General features: G+C 50.7%; 1 protein-coding gene across 2 annotated transcripts in view; it reads left to right on the forward strand.

Annotated features, from left to right (window-relative positions):
* The first annotated feature begins 462 nt into the window (after positions 1-462).
* Positions 463-14,481, forward strand: part of TGFBI (transforming growth factor beta induced) — a 32,082-nt gene continuing 18,063 nt past the window's right edge. Inside the window, exons 1-2 of one of the 2 annotated variants that reach the window (XM_033096825.1) lie at positions 463-677; positions 5,807-5,905. In XM_033096825.1, the coding sequence (XP_032952716.1) occupies positions 544-677; positions 5,807-5,905 (233 nt within the window). In that variant the 5' untranslated portion in view covers positions 463-543. The remainder of the gene's footprint in view (positions 678-5,806; positions 5,906-14,481) is intronic. The other variant, XM_033096826.1, reaches the window with a different exon arrangement.

A 14,481-nucleotide genomic window follows, 5' to 3' on the forward strand; every position in this document is an offset into this window, starting at 1 on the left:
ACTTTGGTTAAGCCTAAGATTTACTCCTTATCTATCTTTCAATTAGCAAGCCTAGGGGAGAGAGGGGTGCTCCTGGAATGCAGAGGGAATCCTCTGGGGAGCATATTGTGGGGATCAGCATTGCCTCTCTCCCCACTTGGGGCTATGTTCTGTAGCTTCAAGACCAAGGAGGTATCTTTGGGCTCAGCCCTGCAGGCTCCAGGAGGGAGAGCCTTGGCACAGCTGCCCCTGGCTCCCAGCCTCTCCTTTCGGAGAACCTGTGGCCTTGGTGCCAAGGAGCGGGTCGGGGAGGGGAGGAAAGAAGACCGGCGGCAGGAGGACTGGGCGGCGCGAGGACAGTGAGGGGAGCTGCGCAGCCCGGGGCTGGCGGGCAGTGGGGGGGGGGGGGCGGGGGGAGGGGGCGAAGCGCCGGGGCTCCCGCCCTCCGCCTGCCCGCCTGGCCTCCCCGCCCCTCGCTGCCGCTTATTAGCCCGGCCCGCTGAGGAGGTGCTCTCACTGCCCCTGCCTCCGCCCGCCCGGTCGCTCGGCGCGTCCTCTCGCTCCATGGCGTTCCTCGTGCGGCTGCTGCCCCTCGCCCTGGCGCTGGCCCTGGGCCCTGCCGCCACCCTGGCGGGCCCCGCCAAATCGCCCTACCAGCTGGTGCTGCAGCACAGCCGGCTCCGGGGCCGGCAGCATGGGTAAGCCGGCTGCCCGCCGGGGTGGCCGAGGGACAGGCTGGGGGCGCCAGGGACAAAGCTCAAATGAAAAGCAGGCAGCTATGGGGCGCTTGCTTGGAGGGACAAGCCCAGCATGAGGTGGAGGGAGGGAGGTGGGGAGTGATCCAGGAAAAGGCAGCAGCAGACGCTTTGTAGAGGAAGGGGCTGGGAGAGCTGACCGGGCCCCCAGGCTCCCGCCAAGAGCATGAGACCACCCGACCCAGGGCCTTCAGCTTCTCACAGCAGATAGGAGGAAGAGGGAGTTGGCAGCAGTGCACATATTCCCGTCAGGTCCTTGTCCAGGGCCTTTAGATGTGACACTGGGGCCACACAAGCTGGCAGTATCCAAGGTCCCCAGACTACTGTTCACCTGGCCAGGCCCTGCGCCCACCACCTGGCGAGAGACAGTTCTCTCCAGGCACAGCCAGGGCAGGAAAGGCAGCGTGGCGTCTCCTCCCCTGCCAGATGAAGAACAGGAGAATTCCATGGCCTCACACGCATTGTCCAGATAGGGAAACTGAGTCCAGGAGGGACACACCACTTTCCCACGGTCCTGCAGTGTATGCTGGGGCCAGGATTGGAATCTCTCAGAACCATAGCTGGGTTTATGAAGTTGGGACGGTACCATTGCAGATACCCCTTTGAGACACTGAAGATGTGTTGGCTTTAGGAGGCAAACACAGAGTAGTATTGAATGTCAACGATAATTAAATATGTGTACGTATGTATGTATATATATGTATATATGTATGTGTGTATATATATATATATATATATATATACACACATACATATATAGTCACAGGATGTGGAGTACAGCATAGGGAATATAGTCAATGGTATTATAACAGCTATATATCATGTCAGAGGGGTAGTAGACTTGGGGGGTTATCATTTGGTGAGGGATGTAAATGTCTAACCATTATATTGTTTTGTAAACCTGAAACTAATATAAAAAAATGGGTTTTTTTGTGTGTTTTTTATTTTTAAAAGGAGGCAAGCACAGGCACAGGGTTGGACCTGGTAAAGACCTTGGCAAACCCAGGCAGAGGTGGGCAGTATTTCTACATCCCCACTCAGGCCATCCTGCTTACACATAGCCAGGCTTTGCTGCAGCTTTCAGCCTACCTGGTTGTGCTAATTCCTTTTCCACAACTAGGTAAAACTATGTGTGGATACAGTCGTTGGGTATCAGCCCGAATGCCATAGGGTCTGGCATTCGAACCCAGGCAGTGCCCAGACCTCCACATGACTGGGCAGATCTGTACTCAGATCAAAACTCAGTGTTAGGGGTCATTAGAGTTGACTTCATAGGACTTTACAAAGCCTTGGCTGGCTCCCACCCCAGGAGTGCTCGGAGGTTGGGTAGTTATCCTGCTTCCCTCTGCCTATGGCCTTTGGCAGTTACTTAGCCTTTCAGGTGCCCAGGGCTACTGGGAATGTCTGGCCACTTTGCAGAGTGAAATCAAGCCAGGCCATGCCACAGACTCAATACCCCCCTGGAAAGAGGAGAGCTCCAGGGATGTCCTGAGGTTTTTAGAGAAGTGGGAGAATCACCTTTGACTTAAGCTGGTACAAAAGGGTGAAAGGGCAGGTCAGAAAGACAGGGGGATGTCAGGCACAATAGTTAAAATGTGAGCAACTGGCATTTTCATTGTCTCTGCCCAGCTCACCTTTGTCCCTCTGCCTTTCTTGCAAATTAAGCATTTTATGTATCCGCCTGGGAGGTTTCTGTTCCCTCAGTATCGTAGCCACTATGTCAGAAGACCCCGATAGTATGCCCTGTAGCACTGGCACCCTGAATGTGTCTGCATACCACAGTGGAGCTTCCCCAAAAGTGTTGATGGGGTTCCACCAAGAACCATCTCTGTAGCAAACCTCCTTCCCTTCAGAGCACAGAAGAGACACTAACCAGAAAACAGGGTTTTGGTTTTTGTTTTTTTAATGTAAATGCTCTTTATTATGAATTTCAGATATTAGATCAATTTCCTCTCCACTCTACACACACACACACACACACACACCCCTCCCCAGTACTCCTGCAGGCGAATCCTTTAGATGAGCTTCATGCGGTGCAGTTGGAAAGAACTATAGTGATCTTTTGTTTTTTTAATTAATTAAAGTTTATTGGGCTCACAGTTGTTAGTAAAGTTACATAGATTTCAGGTGTACAATTCTGTATTACATTATCTACATCTCACATTGGGTGTTCACCACCCAGAGTCAGTTCTCTTTCCATCACCATATATGAGACCCCGTTTACCCTCTTCTAGAGCTCCCCTCCCCCCTTACCCTCTGGTGATCTTTTAATGGGAAGAATAAGAAGTCACACTTGCACACCACCGCCCAGGAAAGTCTCGATCACAGGCAGATGGACTGTGACAAAATGGTTGCAGGCGCAATTGTGGTTACTCTGATCTAACTGCCCCTGAAAATAGCACGGGGCTGCCTGGCCTTGCACATGGGTGGGGCACCCTGTGCAAAATGGATAACCTTGTTCAAGCTCCAGCCCTTCATTCAAAGTGAGAACTGGTGAAAAGGGAAGGAAAATCCCTTCGCTCTTTTGAGGAACTACAATGTGCTCCAAGATGTGAAGGAAGAAATGATGAGGGGGCAATGCTGGTGTGCAGCCCTTTATCATCCATCACCTCTTTTGCATCTATTGTTCATGTTCCCATTTTACAGATGGAGAAACTGCAGCTTAGTGAGATGGAGTGACTTAATCCAAACACAGACAGCTGTTGGGAGAGTCGTGACTATGACACGGTCTCTTCACTCCCAGCTGTATCTGTATTGCTATAGGGAAGGGAAAAAATACTAAAAGAGAAGTAAAAATGCGGTCACACTTCCGAATATCAACAACCAAAACTGGACTGAATTTCCTGAAGCATTTGATTTGCAAACCCAAGTTGAACAGCAGAGCTGCTGTGCGTAAGGCAGGAGGCCCAGAAATGGCTTGCTCGTTTTGATTAAACTTCGACATGAATTTCCTATATGCGCAGCCCACCCCTCTCACCCTGCTGTGAGAGGCAGCGGGTCACAAAGGAGCCCAGCCTCTGCTCCTGACTCAAAAGGCAGCAGCAGTGGAAACTCACTCCGCAGAGGAATGTTGGAGTCACTTCCACGAGAGACTCCCTGAAGATGCGCCAAACGCCTTCGGAAAGTTGCAGGGCATTCGACAGTAATTGTTTCCTGCCTGGTCAGATAGAACTTCTAAGGTTGCACACCTACGGCTGGAGTGTGGCCAGTGGGAGCTCTCCAGGGGTTGTGTGGGGACTGCTATAACCTGTAAATCCCAGATAGCAAGCAGAGAAGGAGGCTTCCATTAGGATCCTCCGAGAGCTGTGGGCATTTGGCCCGACCCAGCTAGGACGAAGGGGACTTGGGCTCATCTAAGTGCCAGCCTGTGGTTTTCTCTCCTGCCTTCTCTAGCCGTCTGGTTCTTACATCGAGTCACTAGTTACTGTGCCTCCTTGGTCCACTAGCTTTTGCCTAATGAACCACCAACTGGACAAGAGGTGGCAGCCACATGGTAGAAGAGACAGGGCAAAGAAATAAAGGGTCAGCGTGCTCTGTCACCCTATAACCTGGCTCTGAGTATTTGAGAATTGACCAAGTTCTTGCAGCTGATGTGATGGGGATGGCAGGTGTAGCTGTCACTGCAGCATCAGTGTCTTCCTGAAACATACCGACCACATCAAATGATGGCTGTTGATTGCATCTTAAAGTAACAGAGGGATTGGTATGAAAGAATGATAGCTCTGAGCACAGAGGTGGTGTGAAAGCGCCCCCCATCTCTTTGCTTTGCTTTCCTCTGACTTGTGATCAGCCAGATGTGATCAGCCTGCCTCCTGCTCAGAAGGACACCCCTCCCACCCCCCAGTTGCCACCACACAGCCACAGCTGCCTCCTTTCCCCAGGGACTCCTTATGACCTGCTTCATTCCCCAGGACTCCAGTCCTGCTACCACATGGACTGGGCACAGTTTGGGTCAGGACTTGGTACACTAGAATAAAATTCACAAAAACAGCACCCCACATCTCTGAGGAAGAATGTTTCTCAGCATAACCCCGGGGCATTTGCATTCAGCTTTTCCACAGAGCTCCTGAGGCTCCTTCTGAACTGGGTGGTCTTGGGAGCAGTATTTTCATTCTGTTCATCCACATTCATTCCAAGCTGTTCCTTCCCCTGTACCCAATACTGGGTCCCATCTATAAGACACAAGGGAGAACGAGGCACTGCACCGGCCCTCAAGGTTTTTCAGAGGGTAGTGGAAGAGCGGTGACAGGCACACGTTGGTCGGTTACAGAATTCTGTCTGGTACACGGGTCAAACGAGGGCTGTACCCCAGCTCAGAGGTGGACAGCTGGGTGTCACATTGGGCACTGGAAGAAAGTTTCCTGGGAAAAGTGGGACTTGAGCTGTGAATGACTCAGAGTTTCAGAGTGTCTCCTACGGAGGTCCTGACAGCAGCTGGCTGTGTCATCTAGTTTCCGGAGTGGCATTCTGATAGGTTGTGTTTGGGAGACAGGCAGGTGGCCTAGAGACACAGAGCTTGTCTGTGTATGGAGCTGTATGGGAGGTGTGGGGCCTGGACCTCAGCCTCCCGTCGTGACAGCAGGGCCACCGCTGTGCCCTGGGATGCCAGGGTACAGCCTGTGGACGTTTTGGCTCCGTGTGAGGTGGCGATGCAGACAAAGGCTGAGGGCTTCTTGCAAAGCTGCGTTGCTTAGCAAACGCACCACTCTTACTTCGTTTTCTCAACCTGTGACCTGCAATCTAAAATGTTAAGGTGCTTTCACTTCTACTTACTAAACGTCCATGTCAAAGTAGGTTATTTACAGGAAGAAATTATGTCTGTGTGTGTGCTATACTTGGACAGTTTTTAATTTGGTGGGTAACTTCCAGGGGCTGTTGGAAATCTAGGTCAGGAAGTCCAGTGTCTACCGCCAAGCCACCCCCTGGTACCAAGACCAAAAGGACTGTATCTTCTCCATATCTAGAATGATCTGGAAGTTCCAATGACCGAGGAGGACCCACAGGGTGGGGAGGACATGGAGATGGGGTGGACGTGCTGACCATCTTGTTAACATGGCTGCTTTTGTTTTTAGCCCCAACGTATGTGCTGTACAGAAGCTCATTGGTACCAACAAGAAGTACTTCACCAACTGCAAGCAGTGGTACCAGAGGAAAATCTGTGGCAAATCGACGTGAGTACCTATAACCTCCTGAGACCACCAGCCAGCAAGGAGTGTGGGATCCATGGATGGCAGCTGCGGGTACCCCCAGGCCTGGGCCAGCCCTCTGTAAGGTCAGGCTGCCAGGGAGCCGTGGCGATGCATGTGCAAACATGTCAGGGAACCGTGTGCTTTGGGAGTGGCAGTTTTAGTAAGCTGGCCAGTTTTGTTTTGCATTTTTAAGGCTCCTGACAAGACTTGGATACATTTTTCAGGGCTGATTTGAGATTACAAGCAAGAAACATGTGTACATGCACGCGTGCTAAATTCTCATTACATGATACAAATGTTATTGTTATGGAGAAGCCACCAGACTGTGACTCTTGGAAAGAAAGCCCTCTGGCAGCTTATATACCACTCCTGTTCTGCAGTCCTAAGGGGAACACCCCCAAAAGACTGAAAGTGCCTGGAAATGTCCACATTTACAAGGCAGCGTGGCATATTAAGAAGATAGGCTCAGACTTCCTAATTCAAACCCTGGCTCTACCACTTACCTGGGCAAGTTGCTTCACCTTGGTACCCTCAGTTACCTCGTCTGTAAAATGGGATTAACAATAGGGTGACTTTATGGGGTTGTTTTGAGGATTGAATGAACTAATGCACCCAAGAGGCTGACTAAGGTGCCTGGCACATAGTAAGTGCTCAGTAGATGTTACCTGCTCGTATTATTCCCCCTAGAACTTGCAAATCTAGGCCACGCAAACAGAAGCGAGAGTGCCAGTGGGGTGTGGACCAGTGTGGTTCCAGTGGGGCTTGTTGGTGCCCCTGGCAGCATGCAGAGAGGCATCTTTCACCTCGACCGTCTGCTGCCTGATGGAAACAGGGTGGCATGCGTGTTCTAACAGAATTCTGTGGAAACCTGATCTGTTTGGGCGCCAGCCGTCAACAGATCTCACAGCTGGCTCTCCCTACAGACGGGAAGATGTGCTATGTGAAACCTCCTGAGCCACTTGTGAGGGCCTGACCTTCCTCTTGTCTGAATAATAGGAGGATTAAGAGACTCTGAGTACTATCTTGAACACATTCCCGTGTTAGGGATTTTTAAATGCATTGCCTATGACATTGCTTTTGAGCAGACATCTCTTCCAACTTCACAACCAGCCAAAGGAAGGGGAAATGCTCTTTCTTTAAAATGTACATGGAAATCAGTATTCTACCTTATGACCCTGATTGTGTTAAGCAATTATCAATCCTGTGTGAATCAAGGGAAATTAGAGATCAAGGCAGAGCTGGGGAGAGACTAGCAGCTCCCTGGGAGCCTGTCAAGGGCAGGTCCATGACAGCTGGCTCTGCACTTGACCAAACCCAGCTTCAAAGCTATGGGTTGAATGAGCTAAGAGGACACACCTCTCGGGTTCAGTGAACAAACACCCAGCGATAATTCTTGCTGCTGTGGACAAAAAGAGATTGTACAAATTCTAAACCACATATCCTTCCATGGCGCTCAAGTTAAAAAAACCAAAAAAAAAGAATTCTTTGAGTCCTCTGATTTTTCCCATGTGTGTATATTGTCTACTCAAATAAACAGCTAATTACTTAAACACCGAGCCAGGCCCCACATAATTGCTTCTTGGAAGGTGACCAGAGCGCTGCTCACAAGCAAACAGCTCTTACACTTTTCAGAGCCCTGGGTTTCAAAAAGCTCAACCTCTTTGTTAGTCCCAGTTCCCCTAAAAATGGGACCGGGCTTGTGATGTCAAACTGGCAAGAGGGTGGCGTTGGCCGTAGTATTTCAGGTGGCCCTGTGTTGAGGCATTTGCCTGACTACTTAGCAGCTGATTAACCATGGTCCCGGGCACTTCCCGGGCTGACAGTGCTGTGGACCGTGATTCACCGTGGCTTCCTGGCCCCGTACCCACATCCTTCTCCCTCTGTGAGCCAGGACAAGGCACAGGCGGCACAGCAGTGCGTTGACATCCCCTCTGAGCAGATGGGCACTGAGAGCGTGGCGATGGTGATGCCACCCTCCTCACACCAGTGAGGCGTCCCAGGCACTGGGGAAAGGAGTAGATGGGTGCGTGTGGGTGTGGCAGGCGAGCTGTGGGGCAGAGTCCAGCAGAGCCCAGTACCAGGCCCAGCCATCGACCTGGCCTCCCACAGCCGGAGGGGTCGATGGGCAGATTCAACTCCTCAGTGTGGCCATTGCTTTGGGCAGCTCCCAAAAAGAGGAAATGAAGACAGAAAAACATGCATTGATATAAAACTTCATGATCTAGGACAAGAGGGTCCCTTCCTGGAACACCACATGCAGCGTCAGGAAGGTGGAGCTGGCTTGGAAGAGGCCCAGAGAACTCAGGGAGGGAAAGGGGAAGCAGTTGAGCTCGTTGCCACTGTCCCCAAAAGAGCTGAGACGGAGCAGCCCTGCAGCTCGCTGTGTACCCGGAGCCGAGACCCTGTCCAAGTTGCTATTGACCTCCCGGGAATTAAGTGCCCTGGTGGTCAGGAAGGGAAGGGGGGGAGGTGTGCTGGCCGGACTTAACGTCATCCTGGTGAAAAGGGGTCCCTAGGTGCATTTATCTGGGGGAGGACCAGACTGGGAAATGGGGAGCGTGGTGGTGGTAGGAGAGCAAAGAGGACCGTCTCAGCTGGGGGCCAACTGGGCAACGGGAACTTTCTCCGCAAGACTCCAGGGAAGAGGCTGGAGCAGAAGTGAATGTTGGGATTAAAGGGAACAAAGTGTCATGGGGGAGGGGGCAGAACAGGTCACCAAGGGGCCGAAGACCAGGGAGAATTCGCCCTTGAAAGTGGACAGGGACACCAAGCACAGGACCTGGGGTGAAAACTTTGCAGTATCTGGTCCCACAGAGAGACCCAGGAGCCTGGAGCCACCTCCATGGGGGAGGGAGGGGACTGGCCACACTTAGCACTCCTGTCAGGGAACACTGCATGGTCCTCAGACAAGAGCTTTTCTGCATTTCCAAAAAGAGAAGGACGGGGTGTTTGGTGCTATTTGTCAAGCCCCGACATATGGATTTTATTACAGGAAGTGGTTACCAGTGGGCCTCTGTTTAGTGACTTCAGTGAATTTTATTACTTGGAAACTCAAGTTAGCTTTTATTTCAGATCCTAAAGAGCACCAAGCAATACAATAGCTAATCAAACAAAGAGAGTTACGAGGGAGGGAGACGGCACCCCACTCTGATTTCAGACCCCGTCTGATCAGTGACCATAAAATTTTTACAGGCAGCAGCTTGAGATGGTGCAGGGAATTGTGGTCAGGAAGCCTTGCTGCCTCTCAACAGGCTTCCTTTGTGCAAACCCCGGGGACAGGGAGGCCTACTTAACAGCCAAGTCGGAGTTGACATCATGGGGCTGTAACAGTCCTTGCAGGAGCTCAGACATTATAAACATGGCACCGGGAGGCCAGCAGGAGCTGGGAGGTTGAGGTGGCAGCTGTCCATTCCAAAAGCCTTGAAGTTGTTTCACAAGCAACATATTTCACACACACAAGAGCCCTTCTCCAGGGCCAAGATGAGCTGGTAGGACACTCCCCTTTCTCTAGTAACAAGCGTTGCTTTGCCCAAGGGCTGAAATAGTAATACTTCTTCAGCACTGCCGTAAAGCTTAGGAGTTTGACTTTTACCGAAGCAGCTGGTGCATGGTTGAGCTTTTCCATCAGCCAGTGGGGCTGATGGTCTCCTTCTGGCAGGGTGGCCAGGGACATCGCAGCAAAGAGCCCTCCGTGTCCCCCGTCCTGTACCCCACAACCTTGGTGCCAAGAGGGAAAAGAAGAGGATGGTGAGAAGCCATCTAGGGAAGCTAGGCTGTCCCCAGATCTGTTTCATATTCCCTGTCCAGCCAGCTGGGACCCATGGATAATCTGCTTCAAAATAGCTGGGATTTGATATACACCCAACACCAGGGGTTCACCGAAGATCTCTCTTGGACAGAGCTTCTTGACAGTTCTGTCTCACTCTGCAAACAAACTCCTGGGCGGTAGCTTAGCTGACATGGAATTTTGTTGGGTGGAGTATTTACATGAATCCGTGTAGCATCTGGGGTAAGGCCCCGTGGTGGGCAGAATAATGACCCCGTAATGTCCACATCCTCATCCCTGAACTTGCAAACATGTTCCCTTACAAGGAAAAAGAGACTTTGCAGATATGATCAAATCAAAGATCTTGAGGGGAGAGATTATCCTAGATTATTGGGTAAATTTGGTATAATCATAAGGGTCCTTATATGACTGAGGCAGGAGGGCCAGAGGCAGAAAGGAGATGTGACAATGAACACTGAAGTTGGAATGGTGCGGCCACAAGCCAAGAAATGCAGGCAGCCTCTAGAAGTTGCAAAAGAGAAGGAATGGGTTCTTCCCCAGAACCTCTAGAAGGAACGTGGCCTTTGATTTTAGCTTCATAAGGCCAATTTCTGACTCTAAATCCAGAGTTGTAGGATAATAAATATGTGTTGTTGTACGCCACTAGATTTGTGATAATTTGTTACAGAGACAATGAGAAACTAATACAGGCCCCATCTATTGAGTTATATAGATGTGTTATGGGGGATTTATTTATTACGATGTGATTTGACCAGTGACCTCATGTAGGACATTGCTTTCAATGAAGTTATTAACCTACCTTCAATTTTAAAGTGTATACCTGGAGATTTTTAAGAATAAGCTCAACAACTGAGCACTTAGTAAATATAAAGCATCTGTTAAGTGACTTTCCTGTGTAAGCTCATTCAGTTCTCATAATCACTCTATCAGATTAGTCTGATTCTTACCCCATTTACAGAGGGGGAAAGTAGGGGTCCAAAAGCCTCAGCAACCTGCTCAGAGTCACCCGCTGATGAGTGGGTCTGCTACTCTCCCACGCTGCCCCCAGGGAGAATCAAGCCCAGCAGCTAGTGTCAGTGACCCAGTCGTGAGCAGCCCTGTAGGTCCTGGGTGATCTGCCCCAGATCTCTCTTTACAGCCCCCAAACCTGTGGCTTTGGACCCCAGGGAGGAAGCCTTCTCAGGGTCAGCAGGTGACCAGAGTTACCAACCCCAGTCTGCCGTCGTTCTGACTCCCCAACACCCCTAAAATGAAGGGCATGGGAACTGAGAAGACACAGCATCCAGGAGCCCCCACAAATGCCCTCACACACCGCACACAGATTGCCACGTGAAAATCTAACGACATTGTCTGAAGAGTCAGGCTCATCACTGCACAAGCTGGGCCTGGGCGAGTGGGGTCGTGGGGGTGGTTTGGGGGTGGACAGTAGGTGAAGACAAACCCTTCTTCATCAGGGTGCTCAAGATTATGATTTTCTGCTGGGACTCTCAGGAAAGCTCAACTGAGTTTGCAGGGCCAGGAGTGCAGAACACGGACCACTCCAGGCAGGCAGTGTGTGCGGCATGTTGAATGTCTAGACATTATTGGTCTGTGTTTGCTCTGCGATTCCACTTGGAAATCATGACACACTGAATGGTTTACCTTCTGTCACAGGAAACCGGCGCTCAGGCTCCGTTCCTCACCCCACCTACATCCAGGATCTAGTTAATCTCTAGCGCATTTACAGTCACCACAGCTGGCCAAAACCACAAAGCACACTTGGGAGAGGGTAATTGTTTTAACTTACTGTATTAACTTCTTGGAAAATGATTTGGGGAGAGAAACCAATACTTCTGTGTTATCCAATCATGAGTAAAAAATGTGGAGGGGACTGGAGGAGAGCTTCCTGAACGCCTCTATTCTTAGAACTTGCATTGATACTGTCTTTTTACCTTCGCCCCAATTAAATGCCCTTCTAAATCTTCCCTCACTTTCTTCCTCAAATTGTTCTTCTGACCAGGGAAGCTGGAACAACAACAACAAAATGGTGTCTCATTGCCCTAGAGAGATGCTTTTTTCTGACCTGAGGTGGACGGTGTCAGACCAAGGAGAGCCAGTAGCCTTTAGAACAGCTTGTGCTGATGAGATTTGATTCAGAGACCAACGGATTGGTCCTCTGCGTGCAGGGAAGCCCAGGCACTGTAGAGACACAGATGAGGGCTCCTCCATGGTCTCCATCCTTTGCCGTGTTCATCCTAGAGCGATGGCGTCAGCGCCTCCCTCGCCACCCCGATGCTGTGATTGCCCCCCACCCCATCTCCCCGCAGCATGTGTGTTCTCCCCAGGGCCAGAGACCAAGGAGGGTGGCACAAAGGGCTGGGAACAGGGACTGCTCATCCAGAGAGGTTTGGTTAAGGTTGTCTCAATGCACTATCCTCTCAGGCTGCAGTTTCCAGCTACCCTCTGTTTCCCTGGAGCCGTGCAGACTGACTCTGAGGAGAGCTAGTATTGTTGGGACAGCTGGAAGCAGGGAAACTGCCAACTATGGAAGCATCTCAACCCATAGGGCTGCCAGGCTCAGGTTGAGAGGCATGACTTACCCCTGCACACCTAGAGAGTGCCAGTGTGCCCACTGTGGGCGGCAGGAGTGCAGGGGAGGGAGGGGCAGCAAGGTGAGAGGGTTAGGAGAAAGCTTCCTGGCAGAGAACCAGGAAAAAGGCCTTCAGCTAGGAGACTGAGCCCCTGCTGGGGGCAGTGTGCCACCCACGTCCAGCCGCTGGTGACATGGGTGCAGAAAGCCCACCTGGAGAGGCACAGTGAATGCTGACAAAGGTTAGCTCTGATCACATTGGAGAGAACACCTGTGTCCTCTCAATGTCAAATTTGTCAGCCTGCTTTCCCCCAAATATGTGCATTGTCACGAGCGATGGCAAAGGGACTGGACTCGATGAAATTCGAGAAGAGCCCTAGATCTCCCCCTACACCACCCAGCTGTGATCTTAAGAAACCCCTTTGTGCCCCAGAGCCCTTACAGCTTTCAGATTCCATCCTGAATATCCTTCTCCACGCTGAGAGTTTCTGCTTAGATCTGTCCCTTCTCCCCAGCCGCTCAGCCCTCTGCTTCTCCTGTGTCATTCTCACCCCTTCTTCACCCTCATACACACATGGCCTCAAGAACCAGTTCACACTTGGGGAATTGATTTCTTTTGTCCTGGTGAGGCCACCTGAGCTGTTGAACTCTTTTGTGGATTTTTGGGATGGAACTCAGATGTAAACACCCCGGAAAAAAAGTGTTCTTCTCGTGAGTCACATGACTGGTGGGGGCCAGTGTGGCTGGGGGCTCCAAGGAATGGAGTCTGTAGCAACCATGTACACAGGGGTCCCCAGAAATAAAGAAGGCTTTTAGGAGAAGACCCAGCCTCCAATTGTGTTCCAACTCCATGGACTGTCACCCAGGCATTTTTGGAAAGAAACTAAGCTTTGGGGGACTTGGTCTAATCCCACATCCCCTATCTTAGCCACAGAACCTGGTATTTATCAGAGAAAGCCTGGGACCTCAGGTGTTCCTGGTTCTGTGGGCCCAAGGCTCGGAGCTCTCCCGAAGGTGTAGCTGGGAGAAGCTGGCACTCCCCTTCTGTGAAAGAAATAATTTAGAAATAATCCCATTGACTAGAATTGTGAGTGTGAGATTGGAAGGAACCTTAGAGATCATCTATCTTCACTTCATCTCATTTTATAGATCAGGAAACTGAGACCCAGAAGGAGAATTAGGGGATTGGCACGTGATCCCTGCTCGTTACCGATGGATCACATGCCAAGTCTCCTAATTCTATTCTACTAGGTTGGTGCAAAAGTAATTGCCATTTAAAAGCTTAAAAAAATCATTGCAAAAACCACAATTACTTTTGCACCAACCTAACATTACACCATGCTGCCTTCAAAAGGCTGTGTATCAATCAGATCTTACTTTAGTTGCTGAAAATAAAATTATGGATCGGTCAAGTTGTGTCTTGAGACTACCAGCCCATTAAACCTTATAAGTAGGAATGACATATTAGAAAGGAAGGGAGATGGGCTGGAGAAAAGGGGCACGAGGAAGGCAGGAAGGTGGAGAGAGCAGGGCAAAGACGAATGTGCATGGCTTGTCACTCCTCAACCATTTCCGATGGGGACGGAGGGGAGAGCCTTTCTGGTCAAGTGACACAGGGAGGTCCCTGACAGCCTGAGAAGCCTAGCCAGTCCGTCTCTAAAACACCACCTTTGATAAGAGATGGATTACACTTCATCTTCTCATGACTCACCAGGGCTTCCCTGCGATGACTCCAATGGAATCAGTAAGTGCAGAATGTCTGGACTCCTTGAGAGCACCCTCCCCCACTCCAAAGCCCTATTTCTTCCCAATGTGCCTGCCTCTCTTCTGGTGATGTCATTGAACAGCCTGTGAGAGGCCCAGGGTGAGCACTTCTGTGATAAAACCCACTGCGATTAAAGTCTGGGTTCTCTCCTTCCTGTATGAGAAAGGAAGGGGCCGGACATGACTCTGCGTCTGGTTCCAGGGCTGCCACGGAGTTGGTTGCGCTCCCACTGCCAGTGCAGGGGTGGCCTTAGGCAGAAACGGGGGATTTGATGTGAAGCAAGTCTTCGGTGTAGGCGTTGAGCACACTGAACTTCCTTTGCAGTGATATTTGAAATTCTCATTCTTGGGGCTTCCCCAGACTGTGGGTTAGCTGAAGCTAAGTGTTCCAGACCTCCAGAAGGAGGTAAATGTGTTCCGTGATGGACTGGGCTGAGT

The sequence above is a fragment of the Rhinolophus ferrumequinum genome, chromosome 24 (genome assembly GCF_004115265.2).
Source record: "Rhinolophus ferrumequinum isolate MPI-CBG mRhiFer1 chromosome 24, mRhiFer1_v1.p, whole genome shotgun sequence".
In the NCBI taxonomy this organism is placed as follows: Eukaryota; Metazoa; Chordata; class Mammalia; order Chiroptera; family Rhinolophidae; genus Rhinolophus; species Rhinolophus ferrumequinum.